At 41.3% G+C, this 24186-nt stretch overlaps 1 protein-coding gene across 1 annotated transcript in view; it reads right to left on the bottom strand.

Moving 5' to 3' along the window:
• Window positions 1-520: 520 nt before the first annotated feature.
• The window catches only part of pum1 (pumilio RNA-binding family member 1), a 28427-nt gene continuing 4761 nt past the window's right edge, over window positions 521-24186 (bottom strand). Inside the window, exons 2-23 of the mRNA XM_061060252.1 lie at window positions 23543-23715; window positions 19644-19766; window positions 18876-18944; window positions 16932-17037; window positions 15682-15875; window positions 15221-15390; window positions 14875-15139; window positions 14677-14770; window positions 13884-13982; window positions 13622-13764; window positions 13005-13143; window positions 12648-12782; window positions 11919-12218; window positions 10819-11052; window positions 9093-9363; window positions 6332-6461; window positions 5989-6123; window positions 5086-5223; window positions 4236-4361; window positions 3912-4033; window positions 3559-3751; window positions 521-2221 (exon numbers count right to left, since the gene is read on the bottom strand). Coding sequence (XP_060916235.1) covers window positions 2090-2221; window positions 3559-3751; window positions 3912-4033; window positions 4236-4361; window positions 5086-5223; window positions 5989-6123; window positions 6332-6461; window positions 9093-9363; window positions 10819-11052; window positions 11919-12218; window positions 12648-12782; window positions 13005-13143; window positions 13622-13764; window positions 13884-13982; window positions 14677-14770; window positions 14875-15139; window positions 15221-15390; window positions 15682-15875; window positions 16932-17037; window positions 18876-18944; window positions 19644-19766; window positions 23543-23704 — 3480 coding nt within the window. The 5' untranslated portion in view covers window positions 23705-23715 and the 3' untranslated portion in view covers window positions 521-2089. The remainder of the gene's footprint in view (window positions 2222-3558; window positions 3752-3911; window positions 4034-4235; window positions 4362-5085; window positions 5224-5988; window positions 6124-6331; window positions 6462-9092; window positions 9364-10818; window positions 11053-11918; window positions 12219-12647; window positions 12783-13004; window positions 13144-13621; window positions 13765-13883; window positions 13983-14676; window positions 14771-14874; window positions 15140-15220; window positions 15391-15681; window positions 15876-16931; window positions 17038-18875; window positions 18945-19643; window positions 19767-23542; window positions 23716-24186) is intronic.

Raw genomic sequence — 24186 nt, 5'->3', positions numbered from 1 at the left:
TGTGTATTATAATTATGAGTATCGGGTTATGCGTGGGTTTACTTTCCCTTTGTTCTCTCTTCAAACAGCAGTAGCCTTTCACTTCTGCCGGGATTTATGATACGAAGGCTTTCACTATTGTTCATCGAGATGTGAATACTGCTCTGGGTAATAAATCCAGGAATGGTCTTTGAATCAAAGTAATAGCTGCTGTTATCTGTACTCATTACTGAAACTTAAGTTGTTCCTCACTGAGAGCAGTCATTATCGTAACTGATCAACATGGCTGCTTGTCGTTTGTCAGTTTAATGCCATGCCTAAATGCTACTCTATTATTCAGCAACCTTTTTGAAGAGACCAGAGTGAGAACAATCAGTTGTCTTCTCCTTGACTTATGCTGTGTGTAGTTGCAGTCTTATCAATTAAAAACTTAAATTCAGACCATGATTATCTACTTATTTTTTCTACCTTACAAGTGTTTTTCTTTGCAATAAATTCTGAGCGTTTACATTCAGCATACAATGAAGCACACTTGAGACCGTTAAATTTTCAAAGTTTTTTTGTTCAGTTTGGTTTTCAAAATAAAGATCACACAATTGTTTAGAGACAATCTACAACAGGAGTTACAAAAAATAGTTGCCCAGGCAATAAGCATACACAGGTTCTGTTAACTATACACATATGGTTACAGGTGTGCTCGTAGTAAATATACACAAGGCTGCTCCAAATGTACACCCTGCGCTGTGGCAGGCTGCCTCTCTCACCCAAAAGGACATAGACAGTATGATACAGCACTTACAGCACTAGAGAAATGCCAAAAAACACAAAAATCTCCTCTGTACAATCTGTGGGTTTACCCCTCTGAAAACAGTCATTGGTAATTGAAGGGTTTAAATGAGTAAAAGTTATTTCTCCCACCCAGCCAGCATACCCATAAACATGACACATTTCATGGGGTAAAGCATTCCTATAAAAAGATCTTAAAAAAAGGTCAAAAAAAAGAAAGAACCTTCAACATAAACCAGAAGACACCACTAAGTCTAACAGAACGTGTCCAATTGGGAGTCAGTGGGAGATCGACGTCTTAAGTTAAGCAGTGACAAGATAAAGATAAAACCAAGCGTGGCGAATCTTTGTACAAGTACTACGCTGTATAGAAAGGGCTTTTCAAACAAAAATTTGATATTACAATTTACAATATACAACAACTCATATGTCACAACCAAGGAGGTGAGAATATACACTGAAATGCACAGGGTTTTTTTCTACGATTTTTTTTCCAGAGTGAGCTTTTTTCTTTTTTCTTCTCATACCAAAAAGGGTGGTAAAGCACTTTTACATTACAAGGGTTTACAAATGTACAATTATACAGTCAGAAGTATGTGGTCACTACTAGGATACATTATAGATACAGATTCAACATCAAAAACCAGAAAAACTACAAAGTTTTATATATATATTTATATATATATGCAAAGGTCTACACCAAGTATACACGTTATATTTATAGAAGCAAGACCGGAAAACGAATCTCCCATGCTAAATGATCTGTCTGCTGGTTAGCTGATGGCGCATGTGCGTGTGTATTCATCTATGATTCTGTGAAGTCAGACAAATTAAATACTCGTTCCATCTCATAGTGGTAAATAGCTAAGATGAGAGGAGGAGGAGGTGGGGACAGCAGGATTGTGTGTGCAGCAGTAGCAAAAAGGTGAAATGATTTTTGTGAGTTTATCAGAAAAGAGGAAATGAAAGAAAAAAGAAGACAAACAGAAAAAGAGGGAGTGGAGCAGGTCTCACCTCTATCCACTCCTTGCCATCCTTCCCTTCCCAAGCTCAGAGGGCTGGGGCTCAGGTGGGGGAGGGGCAACAAAATCAGACAAAAAAAAACTAAGGCTGCCTGTAGCAACAGACTCCTCCCGAAGGGTTGCCGTGGAAACAGGGGTAAGACGGGTACTCAAAGTCCTCAGTGAGCAGGAATTGGAGGGGGTGGGGGAGTTGGGCACAATGACTTTTGTAAGGGTCAGACAGGGGCGGGGGGTGAAAGGTGAAGAGGGTGAGGGTAGAGTAGATCAGGTGATTTCAGGTCGGAGGGGCTGGAGAAAGGGGTTTACATGATGCCATTAGGAGGACCGCAGAGAGGACCCAGGTCAACGCCATTCTTCATGTAGTACTTTTCCAGCTTGGCCAGGATGTGTTTGCCATACGTGTATTTTCTCAAGGTGGAAATGTGAGGCCGGATCTGCACAAAAAAAAATTATGGACACTTAAAAAAGAGATTACGGGAAGAAGACACTTATAACACAGCCACTTAGGATTTAGCCCTTCACTACCACCACAAAAAAAGTATTTTTCAGTGAGCAACAAACTGCCAGTTTTATTGAAAATCAATTATAACTTGTCACTTTGTCAGCCTCTGTGCTGTTGCCTAGGAAACCACTGACATTATATAATTGACATATATTGATTTGCAGGTATATAAAAGGTTAGATGATGGGTCAATGTTTCATCTTCCTTTTAAGGATCTTTCAACACATGTTGAAATGTAGTGCTTATTGGTCAATAAAAAGGTAATTAACCAAAGATAGTTCAGGAGGCAACACATGACGCAAAACAGATTCCAACACTATGAGGAACATTTTTGGCTTTATATCAATGCAACGTGAAGGTAGACATACTTGCAAAACTAACAAATGAGTACAGAACAACATTTTGGGGAACAGAAAACATAATGAAGCAGTTTCATTTCGTACAAGGAGAACACGCACAAATGGTCTATGGACATTTGCTGGGCGAAGGATAAAAAACGTAATTAATCGGGAATAACTCAAGCTATAAATGTTATACAAGAATGCAAGTCAGGCCAGGCCGCAATATAATGATAGGGGAAACACTGAATATACCAGTATAAAATACTGAAACCGGGTGCAGCAGCCCCTATCACTGCCACCTGACGTGGTTAAAAACCCATCCCCATTCATTGTGTATTGAAAGCTGAGTGCACGCTGTGCTGGGAAAGACGGCGACACAGACCAGGCTGGCTGCGTGACTTTTTTCACATCTTTTCTCCCTCACGAGGTCATAATCATGCATTTACAGAAAACAGTGGTATATTGTTCCGTAAATAAACCTTGTGAAGTGTTCTTTTGATTGAAAGAGTCCTATATTAAAGTTAAAGAGTGACCAGCGGAGTCGGGCAGCGCGACTCGCAAGCTAGGAGTCTGTGCTCCACAACTTTCACTGTAGGCGAGAGCTCAACTACCGTACTGTAGCTAGTAGGAGTGCAATCTCCCAAAAGTGAAAACAGACGGAACTACAAGAGCGACACAGCTGTACAGAAACTGCACGTTGTAGACATCACTGAACACAATATAAATCGTCACGCAGGAAAACAGTTTAAACTTTTTTTCTCTAAGAGACCTTCAAAACAGTCTTATACACCGGTGCGACTTATATTCCAGATTTTACGGTATTGATATGACATCTGTAAAGGGAGATTTTGGAACCAAGTGTTTTAAACAGAAACCCATTTTCGTTATTTGATGCAACATGTCTGAAGACCCTCTCGTGTCCACTCACCTTGTGCATTACGATCTTGCGCTGGGTGGGCTCAGCCACGTCGATCATCTTCTGCACCACGTAGTTAGCGTACTGGTCCTTCATCATGGTGTATAAGGCACTGTGGGGGCCCTCAGTCAGGCTGCACACCTCATCTATCAGCACGGCCCGCTCTGCTCGAGACGCGTGGGTCACACACTTCTCCACCACGTTACTGGAAAAGGAAGGGAGGGGGTGAGTTCAAACGCAGGTACTGTACGGATTAGGAATAAAAACACAAGGGCTGCAACTGTGGAGAAACGAAAGAAAAATCTGTTCTGAGGACAGTAGATAAGATCGCAGCCTTGTGTTTGAGAGTTTGTCCTGGAATTTACCTTGCAAACTTGTGCTGGCTGAGTCCCAGAACGTTGCCTCTGATCTCAGCCACAATCTTGCTCTTATCCTCTGCCCGGCCGTGCTCCAAAACGTGCTGGATGACATAATTGCCATACTGGTCCTAAATAAAACAAACCAACGACACATTAACTAAAAACGTGAGGGAGCAGCTGGTGCCTCCGACGGTCACATCAAACACACACACGATCAAAAATCTGGACTGAGAGAAGCTTTATTTAAGCCAACATGATGTCTGTAACGATGGTAGAAGGAAGACAGCAGTGATCGCTCGACTTTCTGTGTGTGTGTGTCGTGTGTGTTACCTGCACTAGCTGCTCTGTGTGTTGATGGAGCTCTTCCAGTATAGGCAGCGTCTGTTCAGGAAGGCAGTGTTCGAGAATGCGCTGGATGACTCGGCAGCCGTAAGGGTGAGTGGAGAGGGCAAAGACCTGAGAGACGCACATAATTACACATCTTTACTTATTCAACATGCACACCGAGTGGTCCTGGAGCTCAGAGAGTTGAACACCAGTTTATCTCTGTTCAAACACTGAAAAGGGGCAGAGCGTTGCATGGATTACAGTAGCAAATAATCATATTCTCGTAAACCCAGCCCAACCCTGCAGGGAAGGTGAGAGCCCATTCCTGACGTGCTTTCACCCACACAAACAAACCTGAGCCGTGAGATAGAAAACATACAGCTACTCAATATGCAAATGTGTGACAGGCAGAACGCGCACACACATCAGTGAGATATACAGTCAGAAAATCCTGACAGACTCCTTAAATCCGAAACCTTTTATTTGTATAAAAAAAAAAAATAAAAAAAAAAGTGCATGCACAGACACCCTAAATCTCTTTTAACACTTTATGCTAATGTAACATTTAGCTGCTGGATAGAAGATGGCTGTTTTCCACTGGGCTGAGGTTTCTGTTGCCATGGCAACATATGCTGTCCCTGGGAAGGACTCAGTACTTGTGTGTCTATGCACTTTGGCAGTGACAATATGCTTGTTGCCTCAAGGAAGCAACGGTGTGTGTGTGTGCGCTTAACTAAAATGTATGCGTGTGGATGTCAGCAAAGCACTGGCAGGCTTCAATGATTGAAAGTGGAAACATTTTAAGTGTGTGTATGAGAGTGTGTGTGTGTCCACAGAGGGGGGGGGGGCCCACCTGTCCCTTGAAGGCGTCTATGATGAAGTGCAATGCATGAGGCTGGACACACTCGATACACTTCTGCACCACGTGGTTACCGTTCTGGTCCTTCACACACTTCAACACATGGCCGTCCAGCTCCCGCACCATCTCACTCTGCAGGGACGAGGAGGAGAAAGACAAAGACGATGAAGATGAAGAAGAGGTGAAAGTAGATGGAGAAGAACAAACGGAAGGGGACATGTAATTGTTTGTGAGTCAGTCAAAGTCAAATGTTGCTCCAAAGCATTTCCCAGCTGCTCCTTCATTTTTCATGATGGCTCACAGGCCAACAAATAACACCGGGCTTTGAACAGCCGCCCTGGAGAAATCTATTGAGGTCCATTAAGGAGAGATGGATCTCTTTCCTCACTCTGTCCCACACACTCTTACGTTTCCCAAAACCCCTGAATTTAAGGAGAAAATTTTACTGTTGATATTCAGCTCGATTTATCCTCACACCTGCAGTTCAACATTTGCATATAAACAGTGGGATTATTAGCCTCATTCATCGTTGATGATAGAGAGCCCGCGAGGAACCTGCTGCTTCAAGAGGCAGCTCTATCATAAAAAACCTATAATGTAGGGAAAAAAATGCCGTTTCAGCTTGAGGAGCACGCGTCTTTATCGATGTAGCGTTGAGTTATATAAACAGAAATTAGTGATCCAGGAGCAAAGCAGCCTCGTTCACAGTTGAATTATGAGCACATGGAGAAAATGCTTTTACATTTAAATGAGTGCACTTTGAAGGACCTGTTTTTTTTTAAACTCACAGCAGACCTATTGCAGAGGAAGTCTAATCAGGGTCATTATGGTGCAAAGGTACAGTCTGTTTCCATTGTTTGTACATGCAGACAGGGCGGTGAGAATGGCCGCACTTACAATGACCTGCTGATCAGAGGGGATGAACTCCAGAGCTTTCTGAATGACCCTGCAGCCGTACATTTGCAGGGCCAGAGAGAGCACATGACCCCGGATCCTCTCCGCCAGAGCCAGCTTCTGGTCCAGGCTGCCAAACTGAAACCCACAAATAACAAAAATAAGCCATTTAATCCTCTAATCCATTTGTTAATCCAAGACAACATCACCTAGAGCAAACATCTATTCAGGCCACAAAGAACATAAGAGTACAGAAGTCACTGGAGAATAATGGACTATGATTTCTGTGGAATTTAATCTTGTTGACTCAATTCTTTAAAAATGATGACCAGCTTTTCATACACACCTCAAAGAACTTCTGGATGACGTAATTACCAAAGACATCCACCATGAGCTGGTAGGCCGCCTGCAGTATCTCACTGAAGACAAGCTGGCGCTCGGCTGAACTGGCTCGTTCTAATTTCAACTGAATAAACCTTTTGGACAGAGATAATACAAAATATATTAACCTAACATGTTACTCTCCTGAATTGGTTATCTTAATAAACTCATAAAGGGGGAGGAATACAGTCTGCTCTCCTGGGGGCTCATTTAAGCACGGTTCTGTGTGTAATGTGTGCGTAAGAACATTCCCACGCAAACAGTGGGATTTATCAATTTGTACTTTTACTTAGAAATGTGTGTAAATATAAGCACAGCTCTGAGCATGCTTACGCACAGAATCTAGCGGCAGAACATTGAAAGAACTACGAGTGTCACAGCACGCCAGAATCAATCTCAACGTAGATGCATGTTCCGAGTTTTCTTTAGTTAAAAACCCCAAATTAGTGATTTTGTCTAGTTTGAAACAGATGTGTTGCCTTAATTTGTTTGGCGAATCGTGCGCTCCGCAGTAAGGGCTTTTCAGAAGAGCGCACTGATCCGTTTGGTCCAGCCTGTCCTCTTGTGCGTCACTGTTTGATTTTTTCCCCAGAGAGAGCTGTGCCCCCGATGACGCTGTAAACGCACCGTTCTTGGGTGAAATTGTGGATTATTCTTTTATCCTTCAGCTGCACTTCTCGCTTTTATGCAGCGATGCGTTTTATTTTTTGCACTGAGCCTAATCTCAAACTTCATCTTGGTCTTTTCTCCTCTGACCCGTCACCTTCTCTCATGCAGCATTCGTTCTTTTGTTAGTAACTTAGACTAAGTGAAAATACTAATAATTGAATTGGATCACAGCGCGAGAGTTACTAACCTTATTTTATTTATTTATCTATTTATCCATTTTTTTATTCAACCTCATCCACTTCCATTTCTGTTCTAAAGCTTCTTTTCTTTGCGTATTATTCCGCCGAGGTAAATATGTTCAAGTTGTTTTTAAAGGAGGTGTGTTGTTACCATAAATGGTTTAGTGGAGGCGTTTCTGAATGCAAATGTCCCGGAACATGCACGAGCCTGCTGGTTAAGAACATGTGGGATTTATCAACACTGATTACCTACCGATGTGCGTACCATCGCCGTCCGCATGTTTGATAAATACAGATTTTTTTGTACTTAGAAACATTCCAAATTTAATTAGTAAGACAGAATTTAGAACACTTTCTACGCACTGTTGATAAATGAGGTCCCCTGGACCCTGACAAGAATATAAAGGGTATTTACAAATATTGGATAAACTTGAGGATGAAGAGAAACACTTCAGACGGTGACAGAGCAATGAAGTGAAACAGATGTGCTTAGACAGAAAGAGGGGGCTGCTCCTATATCTTTAACCTGAGGGAACAGCCAGACAAAAGGAGACGGAGCTCAGAGAGGAGAAAAGAGGAGAAGGAGCAGCCTGTGAGGTGAAGTGATGGATGTCAGGCAAAAGAAGCAGGGATAAAAAAAAACAGAGGGATGTTGAAGAGAATGTGCAGACTGGACGTCACAGTGTATTTATAGATTATTTGAGTGGGAAAGTCTGCATATGAGGCAGGGCTGGTTCAACACAGACAGACCCAGAAATCATGACCCCAGAGAATGTCTCTGGATTATATGTATTATATCAATAACCTACTACTACACTCAGTGCTTGAGAACATTCAGACTAAAGATTCAACATTACATTCCTATCACGTTTACAGCTTATATTGAGAAGCAGCACGTCAGAGGAGTCTATAGGAGGATACACTGAGCATGAAACTACAGGAACATCCTCAGGGCTCGAACTTTGAAGCCTGTTCATGGTCTATGAGGAACATGAAAGATGAAACATATTTTGGTTGACTTCCAGCATTGAATCTGTATACAGCAGTCCCAATCCAAAGTTGAACATTTAGACACTTCATTCTCAAGTCCAGAAGTGAAGATGATCATAGATAACTTTGGTTCTAGAGCTTGGATGGAAGACATTTTAACACAATCTGTGTATTGAAAACATGGGATGTCTGGTTTTAAGGTCATACTCTTCACACAGGTGATCTAACAGGTATAAAGGCTTTGTATGCCTTTATTTTAGAGACAGGAAAGTGGATAGAGTCAGAAATAGGGAGAGAGAAGACATGCAAGAAAGGAGCCACAGTTCGGATTTGAGACCTCGGGACTTAAAGTCACAAAATCTCGACTTCTGCTGCATCAACATCAAAATGTGTTTATGATTTCTGCCTTGCAAATCCTCCTGAGTACACCTCTAAAACACTATCCTATGCTGCTATGATCCACATTGAGAAATGTTTCAAAACACAACAAAAATGTTGTGTAACACATTGGCTGATGTTTTGTCCAAGCAATCTTATTTATTTAACAGTGCCAGTGCTGCTGCCAATAATTTACTCAAACAAATCTTGTAAAATCCTCAGCCATGGCCAAAGGTGTTTCTCTTTCTGCTTCACACTCAAAACATGAGTGTAGGGATGGATATTATCATTTCTAGACAGGTCTCACTTGCTTTTTGTTTTCAACTTACATCATAGGACTTCTACTTCATTTACTTAATACAGAGGAAATTTATCAGATTACTTCTTGGCCTTTGTTCTCCCACTCACTGAGCTTCTCAGATGCATCCCTTGGTGCTTTTACACATGCACAACACCCCTGACTATATTTCTGACCCAGACTTTTTAAGGTTGTGACTTGGTTGTGTGTACCTGCTGCCGTGCTGGTCCTGGCTGAACTCCATGATGTGGCCGGCGATGTCTCTGAGCTGCAGGTTGGGGTAACGGTTGTTCCTGAAATCCTCCAGCAAGCGGCTCCGGCCTGACGGCATGACATCTGACATGCCGTAGCGTAGCCGTGAGGATGGGAACAGCTGGCTGCTGGGTGAAAAGAGGGAGGAGCCTGAGCTGGCGGCGCTGCGGTACTTGGCCTCTGCTCCTGGAGCTGCAGAGATGAAGCGCCCACTGCCATTGGTCAGTCCTCCTGAGGGGACAGAGAGAAAAGTGAGGCGATTGTAAGTACTGACACTGTTCAAAAACTTTAATCTAAAAATTCAGATTTAAAGCTCAGGAAATGTAAATAAGTTCTCTTTCATAATCCACGGAATGTAAAATACTGCTGCAGTGATTACTTGCATGAGTTAACATGGATTCATTCTTTAATTGATGACACTGCAGTATTAATATACAGCATCATGAATATCCCCTCATAGAAATGCAGCACACAAAAACAGCACTGGATGGCAGCACTATCTAAAATATTAAGCTGGTCCAGACTAGAAACAAAGAAAGAAACTATTTTTAAAAAATGCCTTTCAAGTGATAATAAAACTGTTTGAATGTATGAGGAGGACTACAGCCACTGTGCATGGGGTGCGCTCAAACCATGCCCCGTAAGAGAATCATTTTAAATCTTCCAAAACACAATAACATTTAATAAGCATCAGGGCTGGGCTATAAGGAAATGAGCCTTAATTTGCCTGCATTTACAATTTCTAATGTCTCACAACACACACAGCTAATGATTTTTAAAATAAACAAGTCAAAAGGAGGGTATCAGGGTTATTTTAAGATGTTGTAGGTTCATCAGAGTGTATGGTGGGATTGTATTGAGAATGCAGTGCAAAATCAAACCCATGGATCTGGCCCTCTGCCTGGGAAAACACAGATGCCTAAATACCACGAAGCTATGAAATTAAATCTGGCTGGGGAGAATCTTTACTGGCACCATGTCGTTTAAAATGACAGCATCTGTAACATCTTTTCATTGGTGTACATTCCTTTTCACAGGATCATATAGGGAAATAATTGCACTAATGATGGCTCCTTTAATGTGTTTTCAAGCTGAATCTGTCTTCTGCAAAGTAGCACTGTCACGCTTCTCTCACTCTATTAAGTCTCTGTTTGAGATGCTTTATTAATTGTATTCCACTGCTGTATTAACTTTGACACAAACATTAGATTAACTTTATGGTGAAAAGATTTGCTGGAGCGCCACAGTGAAACACTTCAGATAGAAATCAGGACCCTTTTGGGCAATGGACTTACAACTTTATTTGCACTAGCCTATGCCTCCATGTTGACATTAAAGCCTTGTCTGGTGAGAACTCTGCGTTACTTTTGAACTACAGTAGCTGCCTGAAGTGGTACAGGCTCTTTTTTGAAAGAAACCCAAGTTAAAGTAAACTCAGTGTTCTAGTCCTGAACCATTTTTTGAATAACTTGATAAAGCTCTAGTAAATGTTTGTCTGCAACGTAGTTCTAAAAAGCTGCTATTCATGTACATTTAGTTATGCCTATTGGTCATTAATCCATAGCTTATATTCACATATTTAAATTCACATTTAAAAAGAAACCAATATGTGTTTAAATGTGTGGCATTACTGTGATCAAAATAGATAAAACAATCTATGACATAGATGTCCTCAGAGAGACTCACCAAGATTGAGGTTGGATGAGGAGCTGTGATTGGACAGGGAGGGCGGGGGTGTTAGGGAGTGAGAGGGGCCTTGGTTTGGCAGGGGCATGCCAACTGGGCCGGGGGAGGGACTGAAGCCCAGGGTGCCGTTATAAAAACCTCCATGGGTCAGACTGGAGGGCGTGCGTTTGTACAGCTCATTGTTGCCTGTCAGGGAGTCCCGTCTGGACCCGCTGCCACCGCTCGAGTTGGCCACTAGAGGGAGACAAAACTGTACATGAGACCATGGCATTCAGAGGAACACTGATGTATTTTTAACAGATCTTTTGTTTGTTTAACCGTGGTTTCAACTCAGCACAATGAAAGCATCCACCCTTAGCTGCAATATTTTTTTCACTTAATGTCATGTGATATCTTTCAGAACCGGTAAATGCTTTACATCCCTAGACTCAGTACAATTTAAGTTAAAAAGTTGAAATATAAGATATAAGAATATGATGAAAAATGATTATGGAATTAAAACCCATGAAAAGTATTGGTTTCAATTATTTTTTCAATAAACAAAAATAAGGTTACAGATCTAAGTAAAATGTATTCAAAGTACTGGTTGTATGACTTGGTCCAAAATAATGAGCCAAATTATAACACAGCTTTATTAGCTTTAATATGATGGCGCACATAAACAGCTAGTGGTGTTACAATATTTATATTCAAACAAAGACATTTTAGGCCTTCATTTGATGATATCAAATCTGTCTAGGCATCTGTCTAGAAATGCAGGTACCGTAATGGTTTTCTTTTCAATCAATCATGAATGAATCATGAATGAATCGTAATATATACACTTTCCAAATTTTTCCTATCCTTAAAATCTGTACAAGCTTAAGGTAATGTAAGATTTGTAAGTGATACTCTAGTTTTTAATGGTGTTTCAATGAGATCAACTTCAAACAAAATATGGGAAAAAAATTACTTTTCCCTGTTGGAGGTATGTGCTGCACTCTGTAAGAAACTTTAAAACTATGACAAAGCAAAAGGAAAACCTGATGCAAAAAAAAAAAAAGGAGATCATTTAGAAAGGGTTTCTAACATCAGTATATGGGGGACATGTGTGTTACTACCTGCAGTGCCAAAGCCACCCAGCGTGGCCCCCAGTGAGGCCCCAAGGGAGGAGGAGGCAGGCTGGCTGAAGCCAAGGGAGGCTGAACCGGGTCCGGGTTGACCGGAGCCTTGTGAGAAAAGAGAGGAGCTCTGGGACGAGGAGCTGAGAGAGGAGGATCCGTAGAAAGAGCTTCCTCCCAGAGCGCCGCCAGGGCCGCCCTGCTGCTGAGGCTGCTGGGACGTCATGGCACGAAATGGACCGTTGGCTCCGCCACCTAGACCACCGTTGGCACCACCTGCTGAAGCTGCTGCTGCTGCAACTTGTGGAGGGAAAACAGTAGAAGAGATTTCTCACATTGTCTTTAATCCAAATTGTCATGAATGAAAACAGCCACACTGATTCACTTCATATGATCAAGTGCCACATATATTCTTAAGGAGATATTTTCTTTCTGGGGAGAATCTTAGACAAACCAAGCTTTACGTTATCTCCAATAATACTAAGGCTAAAATGTACCTTGACAACCCTAACGCATGGGCACCTCCTTGAAAGTTGAACTTAAATGTGTGCAGGCTACAGTATAATCTCTAAATTACATGATTTGGATGAGTGGCACATTCAGAACTTGTTGTTAGAGATGACTGTTGTTATGTAGGCATGACATCCTCCTTTGTGCTGTTGGCTGCAGTGAACAACAAGGACAGACCAAACTTTGAACAAAGTTTGAGTGCGTGGAAAACTTTCTAACCTGCTTGTGCTGCAGAAGGAGATATGATGACTGAAGCAGGGGCCATGAGGCGGACAGGGCCACTCCGGCCTCCGGTATTGACCACAAGGGCCCCTGTCTGATCGTAGTAGGCTGCAGGGGCCAGCACTGGGTAGCCTGAGAGAAAAATGGACAGCAACAAAGGAATTAAGAGTCTTCCTTACTTGACTCAAACATGTCTTCTGTCATGTATCTATGGGTGGTACTATAACATCTTGCAGCAGTGTTTGAACATTCATAAATATTTTTGAGATACCAGGACATTTTGCTGCAATCCTTAATATATAATCTTTTTAAATAGAGTTTTGTCAAAGCAATAAAACAAGTTTTCATACTGACCAGGGACTCCTGCTGCTAACCCTTGCCCAAAAGCAAGGGCTGAGTTGACCGCTGCTGCTGCAACCAGCTGGTCATTCTGCTGATTTTGTTGACCTTGGCTTGGGGTCAAGGGTCGCTGGTTGCCTCCAGCACGCATTACCTTCACAAAAAAAGGAAACAAGAGGTATTTTTAGAGGTGATGCTATTATAAATATGCAAATGATTACAAATACAGTGCTCATGTTAAATCTTTAGAACCAGACGATGAACCTTCGGTGTACTGTGCTCTGTCATGTTTAAATTCCTCTACAGCTAATGTCTAAAACAATGTGGCGACCAACAGAGAGACAAATGGCAGTGTGTAATAAAGAGCCAGGATGAGAGTGCATTCCTTATGTTAACTTAAATTTATGAGCAAAGCAAAAGTAAATAAGAGAAAGAACATTTGTATGAAACATTTCCTGCTGACTGGCTCATGATTTCCTCAGGCTATGCAGTTTTCTGCTTATGGATCTAAACAGAGCAGCAGTGAGAATAAATGCACATTTCTACTGGCACATAAGAAGCGCTCAGACAGACACATCTTGAGCCAGAGGCAGCCTGCATGCCAGTTTCTCTTTGGCAAGCAGCTGACTGACCTGCTGTTGGTTCTGCTGGCCCTGGTTTGCCGCCTGCTGATTGGCCGAGTTGTTGGCTGCAGCCGCCTGCTGCTGGAAAAGGTTGGCAGGGTAAACCCCCCAGGGGGTCACACCATAGTACTGGGGAGGCATCACTGCCGGACCTGGACGCAAAGAAATACACTAAATACAGCCATCTCTCCGCATTGTGAAACAATAATTATCGTGGATGTTTCTGTATCCTTCCAACTGTTTAAACAAATGTCAGGGTCCTTTTACACACCGAGGGTAGCTGCTGCTGCGAGGCCGGCTGCGTAGGGGTCTGTCCCTGGTGGAGCGGCACTGATGATGTAAGGATTGGGCACAAATGCTGGGGCCAGACCTGAAAAATATAGTGAAACAGTCCTCAGGGAAAAAAGGTTTCACATATTACGTAACATTAACTGATTTAAAACTCGTATGATAAAACTTCAACACATGATAATCACATAAAAATATTAAGAGTCCACATACTAATAAATAAATCCTCTCCAGAATGTATTTGAGGTTAGTGCATGACCACAACATTTTTAAGGCTATTTAGGCTCGTTACGCATTACTTGCCTTAATGAAGTCTTTAGTAACTTCTGTGATGCTAAGCTCCGAAATCAAACAGTAGAAATTGCAATAGCCTCTGAGTCACAAGTGCAGCAAATACAATGTTATTATGGGACTTATGGGAGAGATTTGGTCTTACTGTGGGTTTTGATGTTTAAGAAGTAACCTTTATTCTCTCACATTAAGAGTTTAGATTACAGAGTTCTGCAGAAAATCATGTGGTTGCACTTTAACTCTGTTGTAAAGTTTTTTGCAGTGATTCTGTCTATACTGAACTAGGCGGGGGAAAAATTGTGCTAATGAATGTAATGATACCAAATTTTTCAGAGAAAATAAACTTTTGTCAATGAAGAGAACATGTCAAATAGAAGTGTGTTTCACTTCTATTTGAAGTGAAACACACTTCTATTTGTAAACATGACATGTTGACATGCAGCTGCTTACATGTCCAAACATGCACAGTCAACACACTTTCTTACCAATGTGAGACTGCTGTGCTGCTGCCAAGGCATACTGCTGCTGTTGTGCTGCTGTTAGCTGCTGCACTGCGAGGGCGTTGTTTCTCTGAAACAGCTGCAAACAGCACAGTGACAGGTGAGTAACACTAATACCACCTGAGCTCCTTTAGAGAGCTCATGACAAGATTTTTTTTTTCCAACAATGTCTGCTGCTTTTACCTGCTGCTGGTTGGTGTAATCAAATAAACCCACAGTGGGCGCAGAGTCCATCTGCATCTGGGAGTTGTAGTCAAACTGAAGCGGCTCCATCACTGACTCCATGTGGTCCATGGTGACACCGCCCTGATCTACACCAGAGAAGTCCTCAGGAGGTTTTGGGCCTCCACCACCTCCCAATGGTGTCAGGCCCTCAGCGCCAACACCACCTGGACCGCCAAGCAGGTCACTTTCGGGTCCGGACACTGGCATGTTGCCTGGAGGACGACTGCAGGGAAGACAGTTCAGTTTACATCTAAAAGGTTTTTTGTGGATAATTTTTAATTGTGAGTCTCAAACTAAGTCTTACCCAAACTCTTTGACGTCGACATCGAGGCCATTCTGCACCGGCAGCCCGTTGGGGTTGATGACGTCACCGATGACATCAGCTTCACCTTCTGTCTCTTTCAGTTTCTCTCCCTCAAATGTCGCCTTTGGCTTTTCTCTCTTTTCTTCTTCCACCTCTCCATCCCTCTGCCCCTGTGAGATGGGAACAAGAAATATAAATGACTGAAAAACAAACAAACAGAAGAGATGCTGATATACGGACTTTGACGGACACGAATAAGGGGAAAAGAAAGAGCCAGGCACAAACTGACATGTTTAAAGTCAAAACCTCATCACCATTTGTCAATCACTGGGTGACAAAAGACAACACAAAAACAGAAAATAAGATGCATGAGGGAGTAAAAGGTCAAAGGAAATGCGAAAGTAAGTAAATTATTAGTAAAGAGACAAACGCTGATGGTCAGAACGAGAGGTCAGACTCACATAGGGTCCTTTTCGGAGGCAGGAATCCAGTTTGTCAGCCGGCGAGGAGGAAAGGACGTACTCCACCATGCTCACTCCCAACCCTCCACTCTCAGAGCGCGGTGACATAACTGAGCCCACCCCGACTTCACCCCCTCCGTGGAAACCCTGCCCGGGCCGACGAGACACCATGATTGGCTGAGACACCGAGTGATCTGTCATGAGGGAAGCAGGGACAGATAAATAACATTTGTGCACAGGAGTAAAGAGTCAAGTTCCACAAAAACTGTTCAGGCAAAAGTGACAGCATCCAAAACAAAAACACTGAACTGACAACACAATCAGTTGTATCACCAACTTATTTTCAGTTTTTAAAGTTTGTAAGCCTTTATTTAGAGATAGGACAGTGGATAGAGTCAGAAATCAGGCAGAGAGAGAGAGTGGGGAATGACATGCAGGAAGGAGCCACAGGTCGGCTTTGAACCCGGGTCACACGCATGAAGGACGACAAATACAAGGGTTGCGCACTAACCACTAGGCTATCAACGCCCTCCACCAATTTATTAATCCTTTACTGGTCTATATGCAGCCTGAGATCTTAAAGTTGGTGTGGACAAAGTTATAGTTTAAGCTTGAAGTATAAAACCAAAGATTTATTAAGTAGCTATTCCAAATGCAGAGATTTACAATGTAACAATCAGAGATCTGCCTTCCTTGCTCTGATAAAATAGTTATAATAATAGAAATGCTACATCTGAGTGTTTTTGGACCCATGAACAGCTTAGAAACCTAACATATGCCACAACTTGTGTGTGTAATAAAAAAGGGGAGTGAAGTTGAGCTGTACATCATCACATATGTGGCCAAATGCAGATAACATGCAAACAGTTTAACAAACACATGACTGTCTGGATACAAGTTCTAATCCGTCTAATGCACAAGTGATGTTTAAACTTCAAAATATTTTGCTCGATATAATAGCTCTTGTGCACAACTTTCTCCACAGCTTTAAACTGATACCAAAGTGGACAGGCAGCTTGTTCTGGCATCATGGTGACAGAAATAGCTGCACTGTGTTGATATGATATTTTACTCTCCTCATCAGAAGTGTGATATCATTCAGACATCAGCTTCGGATTTTGACAGGAATCTAAATTTATTTTTTGAACACCAGACAGTAATTGATCTGTTGGTTTGTTGATCTGTACTGGTATTTCTGCCAGGCTCCAGTCTGCCATCGTGTCACAAACATAAGCCACACTAGTAAATACCTGAGGCCCCCCAGGCGCTGTCCCTCCACTGGTCCAGAAAGATCCCCTTTGGTCCATCCTTCCCAGAGTCATCTGTCTCCCAGAACTTCTTACCAGTTAGCAGCTGCTGTTGAGGCACAGAAAGGAGAAATGTTAACATGCATAACAAACATGAAAACAAGGGAAAACTACAAGGAAATATCCTAGATTATTGGGATGTTCAACTGAATAACCTTCCAGCAGAACAGACCTCAAATCCTCAACAACCTTCAGCATGTCTTTAGAATTTATTTTGGCTTTTTTTTTTCACTGCTAAGCTGTCAGCGCTGCACTTTCCAGTAACACAAACACACACAAATAGGTAGAAGTACCCCTGACTGCACCAGAACTATCAAGTTAAGGCCATTCGAACTAAATGAGTGGCTCAAAAATATAATATCACACCATCACAATCAAAGCCAGTCTTTAAGAGGAACAACACTGTTTTTTATCATGAAATAGCCTGTGCTGGGTCACAGACCAGTCTTGCTGCGCTAATTTTTTAAACATCTTTTCTCCCTGACAAGGTCATAATCACGCATTTGAAGAAAGTAAAAAAAAACACACTGAGAGTTACATACCAATGTGTGAGTCAATACTGCTGTTGAAATAATGCAGCTTTTTATGTCACAGTGTTTTCTCGGATTTTAAAAGGCCATTCCAAATAAGAAGCACTGCAACTTGTGTATGAGCTGGTACAGAGTATCAATATGACTCCAGTGCAACAGAGAATATACATTTACTTTTCCTTTATAGGCCTAGAATACTTCCTCTATACTGCCTCCACATGAACACTAGTTCAACATCTCATGGGGATTGTCCTACTTGCGCACGTTAACATTTTCTGCTAGCACCACACTGTTTGCTATTTTCCGGTGAAAAAAAACACATTTAAATCAGCTCTTCTTTGCTTTGGTAAAACATTTGTTGATATTGGCAGCCATCATTAATCAATGTAGAATCTGGCTCAACGTGTTATATAGCCTTAAGAACAGCAAAGATCAACTGATTTCTGGTGTAACATGTTTTGTTTATAGTGGCATGCTGTTCAAATCTCAATCTTAGAATAAGACCTGTATAGAGATACTTTCTGATGTTAGTACTCTACTTAAATCAGCTTGTTTTTGTGTCTGTATCTGTGAGCTTTATCTTAAGGTCACAGGATAAAAAAAAAAAAACTATCAGTTACATGGTTACTTGTTTGAAATCAGTTTAAACGTATCAGCCATCTTTATATAAAAATAAAGAATAAAGACATCTATATAACTTATAATTGTAAATAGCAACTGTATTATATTCAACCTTTTGAGTTGTAAAAGGACAAAGAGTGGTATTATGTTCAACGAACTAAAACTAATTTTTCGTCACAGTTCCAACATTAACTAAATGACTCGACTGTGTTTAAAAATGCCAACAGTCAGTCCAAAGCCTCTCTGTTGAGTCTCTACTCATCTTTCAGAGATTTCAGTCAAGAAAACAAAGCCGACTCAAGTCCAAAATACTTCAGGGGCACAGAGGCCTTACAATAACCAACTACTCCATCTCTTTTTCCAGGATTTCCTGTTATTCAAGTTTGACTTCATGAGCAATCCATCATGAATCTTTCCAACCAAGTGCCATTGAGACAACATACAAGGCGGCCATTAATTGTGGCAGATAAACTATAGATTAAGCTGTTGAGGTCATAGAGATTATACAGTTTAAGTATCAACAAAATGATCAAAAACAATAAGCCGGAGCACCGATAGATTAGAGGTTATGTCGCTTGCACCATTTCCTATCTCTCTTTATCTGTCCTATGCAATAAAGGCAAAAGGCCCCTAAAAATAAAACAACAAGCCAATTGCTATTTTTATCAGCTGAGGTATTTAAGCTCCACTTTCCCCAGACAACACGTGACCCTGACCATCAGCGGCAGTGTCTCACCTCTCCCATGGCGCGTCCTTCCAGAGCCAGAGCCTGAAAGTCATGGTTCAGCTCGTCCATGGAGCGCACCTGCAGACACAGAGGGAGAGAGCAGTCAGACATTAAACAATGACAAATCACATCTCTCATGCAGTTTAACCAACATACTGTATAAAAGATAAACTCAACTCTAATTACCTCTGTTAATTAGTAATGACATCATAGATGCTTTTGCTTTAAATGTAACAGTAAGCAACAGATAAGGATTTTGAAGAGTAACTTTGTGTTCTTTCTCATCAAAAGTCCACTGATACTTTTATTTTCAAACTATGAAGGATGTTTGTTTCCATATACATCTGTGCATTTTTTGTGGATTGCTATTTTTCATCCATATTTCTGAGAATTTCTGAGCGCTGGTGGCGCGGTGGTTGGTGCGCGCACCCCATGTGTGGAGGCTTTAGTGCTCCAAGCGGGCAGCCCGGGTTCAAATCCAGCCTGTGGCTCCTTTCCCGCATGTCATTCCCCACTCTCTCTCTTCCTGATTTCCAACTCTATCCACTATCCTGTCTCTCAATTAAAGGCACAAAAAGCCCAAAAGATAATCTTAAAAAAAAAATTAAAAAAAAGAATTAATTCCAAGAACGTTTTCTATGCTGAAATGTTCCTGCGAACTTTGTACAAGCACACAATAGTGCGTGACATTATACAATGACAGTACCTGTGCTGCAATGGTATGCAGTCTCTTGTGCAACACATATGCACACATAGTGAACAAACGCACACACGCACCTGGCTGTCATGGATGTTGTCTCCAGTGGGCCATCGGTGTTTGCCTGGTTGTTCTCCATGCTGCCGCTGGAAGAAATAGTCGACCATGGCATCGTCCTGAGAACGTCCAGCACCCGCCACACCCTGAGTGACACACACACACACAGACATGATTATTACCCGGAAATTACGGACCTAGTTACAAGAAGAGTTTGTCTGAGAATTTACTCAAGACGTGGAGGTAAAGACAGGTTTTAAAAAAGTATTTTCATATTAAATCGTCTATTTAAAAAACACACTCACAAACTTAAGAATATAAATACATTAATTAACAATTAAAACAGACGAATACATACTTGATAAAGGAGACGCTTCAGGAGTGACAAAGGAAGCTTAAACAAAATTACAGTGTTTCCCGCAGAACTTTATAGTTAAGAGCAGCACCTCAACAACATGCACTCTCCGCCTTAATTGGCATTGTAGAAAAAAACGAACTGATCAAAATCCTCCTGCGTCTCTATGAGAGATCCAACAGCAGCTCCAGATGCTGTTCATCTCACAGTGTCTGTGTCATACACTTAACAGCGGGTGGTAATGGATGACAGAAATGACAAATTTACCGTCAGTAACATAGCAGCCTACTGTGGTCTGTAGCTGCAAACTTAGGTTACTGGATGTAATTCCAGTTCTATGAGTAGATGTGTAGCCCTCTAATGGGCTTCCCTATTGGTTTGGTAACAAATACTGATATTGAGATGATGCAGTTTTTCATAATACAGTCAGTTGTACTCCGGTTTTTAAAAAGACTTTTGCAGGTGCAGCTTTCACCAAATATACTGTACCGCCCCTTTTCTTAGTGAAAAGAACTGGACTTAAGAGGTGAAATGGATTGCCTAGTGTGAGTGCGCCCTAAGACTGCAACAAACTTTGTCAACTGCAGTTGAAACTGCAGACAACAGACAACATAGCATCAACTTTGAAAGGCTTACAGTGCTCCTAGATTAGGGATGATTAACGGAGGACAAAAACGCAGGTCTTTCTGTGTCTGCTAGTTTGACAATCTTCATCAGCAGTATGTTTAACATATCGGCCCAAACAACACGAGTCCCCTATCAAAAAGTTTCTTTCACGATTATGTTATTCCGAATTTTGAACCTTGGGTAGATAGGCTTGTTATAAATGACGTGGCTAAACTAAGAGGGTGCAGAATAACATCAGCAGTAAACATCTTCACTTAATGACTAAGATACGTTGCATCAATCAATCCGTTGTCTCTCTTTATCTTGAGAGCCAGCACATGTATCAGACGATTATTGAAAAAAATGTGCAACAAATACAGAGTAAGGGGAGGTTGTCCCCTCTGTGCGCAGTCATTGGCTTGGGAAAAACATCCACCCCCCGCCCAAAACTTCTAAAGTCAGCTGAAACATCAGAATACAGTCAGAGGACACCACACATGTTTGGAGCCCTATAAGTGATGATTGAGCCGCATTCATTTTGTGAATGATTCTAAAATCTATAAAAAAAATTCTACTGACTATCTTTAAAGAATGTTGTCAATTTCTGCAAGCTGTAGGAAAAAATTATGCAGAGCTCAGTTTAAGCATGTTGAGAGCTATCTATAGTGTAGTTCAACAATGAACATCAGGTTTATGGGTAGTTGGAGGAGAAGTAGAGTAGAGTCATTATAAATTGACCTTAAATGGCTTTACACTCAAAGACCGGAGCACATGATTGACGGCCACATGCTGGCAGTGAGATGTTACTTTATGACACGTGTTTGGACAGTAATGTTGATAGGTTATCAATGTAGCTATCCCTGAAACTGAAGGGGTCCCTAATTAATTAAAAATAGTTTTTTGAAACTAACTTTTAATAATCATACAATTGAATAGAGCTGTGCATCTTCACTGGTCTTACGATTCGATTATCCAGTCAACGATTCGATATCATGATGCATCACGACTCATCCTCAATTTTCTATATTACTGCACATGGCTACTTTTTCATAAACAGAGACAGTGTTATAAATATGAACTCCTTTTGTATAATTTAAAAAGTTTTTTTAATACATTATAGAGGTAGCCTACAGTATAGGTAATAAGTACAAGTGTTTGTGTGTTTAGTTTATCATGCGAGACATAGATGTTTTTAAGTCACTGTGTGTTCTCTTCTCAGGACGTTGTAGCCTTTAGCTGTGAGCTTTGTTCAAGGTTAGTTTTGTTTCTGTCCTTTATATTTCAGACGAGTTGTGTTAAGTTGCTACCGCTGTAACCACCCCATTTCCTGATATGAATGTTTCACAATAAAAGCACTTCAACTACAGATAGGCCGGGGACTTTTATTGTGAAGAACTTGTTGGAAATAAAATGTGTTTATCATCGAACAAACGCAGCTTCAGCGTGAAAATGATAATCCGTGCTCCTGTCGGCTAAAGAGACACAGAGTCAAGCTGTTTCAGCCTGCAGCGGAGCACTGTGGTCCGAGCCTGCAGGACCAGCTAACTCTGCTCATAAAGTCAGCAAGCAGAGGACCGGGACTCAATTTACATTGTTTTCTGTCACAAATCCCTCTGTTAGCCTACGTTACTTTCATTACACACCACCGTGTGTGCTTAGGTAAAACAAACTCACTCAACGCTGCGCAAAACACCCGCATTTGACGGTTAGCAGATGCTTTTTTCTAACCCTTGTCAGCATCGATTACGTCCTGTCCCTGCATCGATGCATTAATCTTCTAGTCTGCATCACGATTCATCGATTAAATTATTAATTTCAACAGCTCTACAATTGATGAGGACTATTCTCACATTTAGGCCTGTAATGTGCCATAGTCAAAATAACATTAAGTAACATTAAAGCTAATGGATTCTATTCAACAGTGAAAAGCACATTTTAAAAAAAATAAAAATTGGTCCAGGGTCCTCCCCAGAACATTTTAAATGTTGTAATGCTTTAATAAAAATGCATTTCATTTAAATACAAATTTCCGGTACTTCCTTCCACCACTAACTGTAACTCTGCTGACTAAAGTCTGTTAGTACAGTATTAATGTTGCCAATGTTAAAGAGCCATATTAGGAAGTGTGGTGTTTTCACCAAGATTCAAGATTTTTATTTGTCACATGCTCATACAGATGTGCAGTGAAATGTAGCAAGTTAACACAACTCTGCATGAGAAGCCAAACTTAAAACCACACGGATTCAACTACAACGTACTGAGAAGTGAACACAGAAACATATTTCTCTGCTCTCATGCACAGAAATGAGACGAGTATTTCATCACAGGCTTGTTTAAGGGGGGGAAAGGGGGCTTGTAGTGCATTAATATGTGTTCAATTGCAAGATTCCTTTCAATACGGTAATACTGTGATAGAACGCCGTTACCACAAAAAGCGACAAAAGACAATATAGTGACATGATTTTGAGGTCACATCGCCCACCACTAAGTGGAAGATTCACTTATTATACTTTTAATGCAACTGTAAACATGAGTTTTGTTTGTGAGTTGATCCACTATAGACATATAACTTTCTTAATAACACCCCCAGTCCTGGAAATCAGTTTATAAAGCTGCTGTCCACAGTTTTCTTTAACTTTCGAATATGACAGAGAGCTGCCATTACATCAAGTGAATGCTGTAATTGCCAAATTTACCATGTGCTGTCTTTGGGAAACCACATTTCATAAGAATTTGACAAGAGCTGGGGGATATAAAAAACTGTTCTGATGGCGTCCACCTCATAATTATATAAGCAGGAAAAACTCTGTTTCATCACGTTTGCTCAGTGTATTGTTCTGTATGGGACAGAGGAGGTGCGTCCCGGAGATGCACAGACAGTGGATTTACTGCAGCTTGTTAGATTTGAATGCGATTTTTCATTCAGTAAAGAAGTGTATCACAGTGTTATGGGGTTTTTACCTGCTGGCTGGGAGGTGTGGCCTGAGGGGTTTGCCCAGTTGGAGGGGCATGTCCTCCGCTGCTCAGCACCACAGGCATGCTGGGAGATGTAGTTCTATGGTGGGGGCTGAATGAATCCTGCCAGAGCACTGCTTTCCTCTTCAACACACACACACTGCTCATTCCACCACAGCCTGTCCAGACACAAAAAAAACACACAAATGTCACATATAAAGCAATTGAAAAACAAAGTGATGGATAAACTCTCTAAAACGAATGCAGTTTAATACTAATCAAATACAATTAACAATCATAAAAAAACATAATTCCTTTTTACCAATTAAAGAGTTGTAGTAAAACAAAAGGCACATGCATGTATTTACTGGAGACCCCCCTAATACTTAAGACACTTATGAGCATAAAGCACAATTCAACAGCACCGCAAAATACAGCCTACAAAATAATCACAAAATGAAACATTCTATAATAGTTTAAATTAGACAGGGACATGATACCTTTATATGATTTGAAACAGGGCTGTTTGACTGCAGGTGACTGCATGAGTTTTGCATAAGTTAAAGTGCTCCTACTAATCTGGTAACTGAGTGTTCATAGTGCACTTTGTTCTGCAATATCACATGCACTGACAATGTTGCTTACACTGT

Source organism: Labrus mixtus, chromosome 16, assembly GCF_963584025.1.
Source record: "Labrus mixtus chromosome 16, fLabMix1.1, whole genome shotgun sequence".
NCBI lineage: Eukaryota > Metazoa > Chordata > Actinopteri > Labriformes > Labridae > Labrus > Labrus mixtus.
Note: the sequence above shows the minus strand (reverse complement) of the source record. Positions and strands in the feature narration are given on the sequence as shown.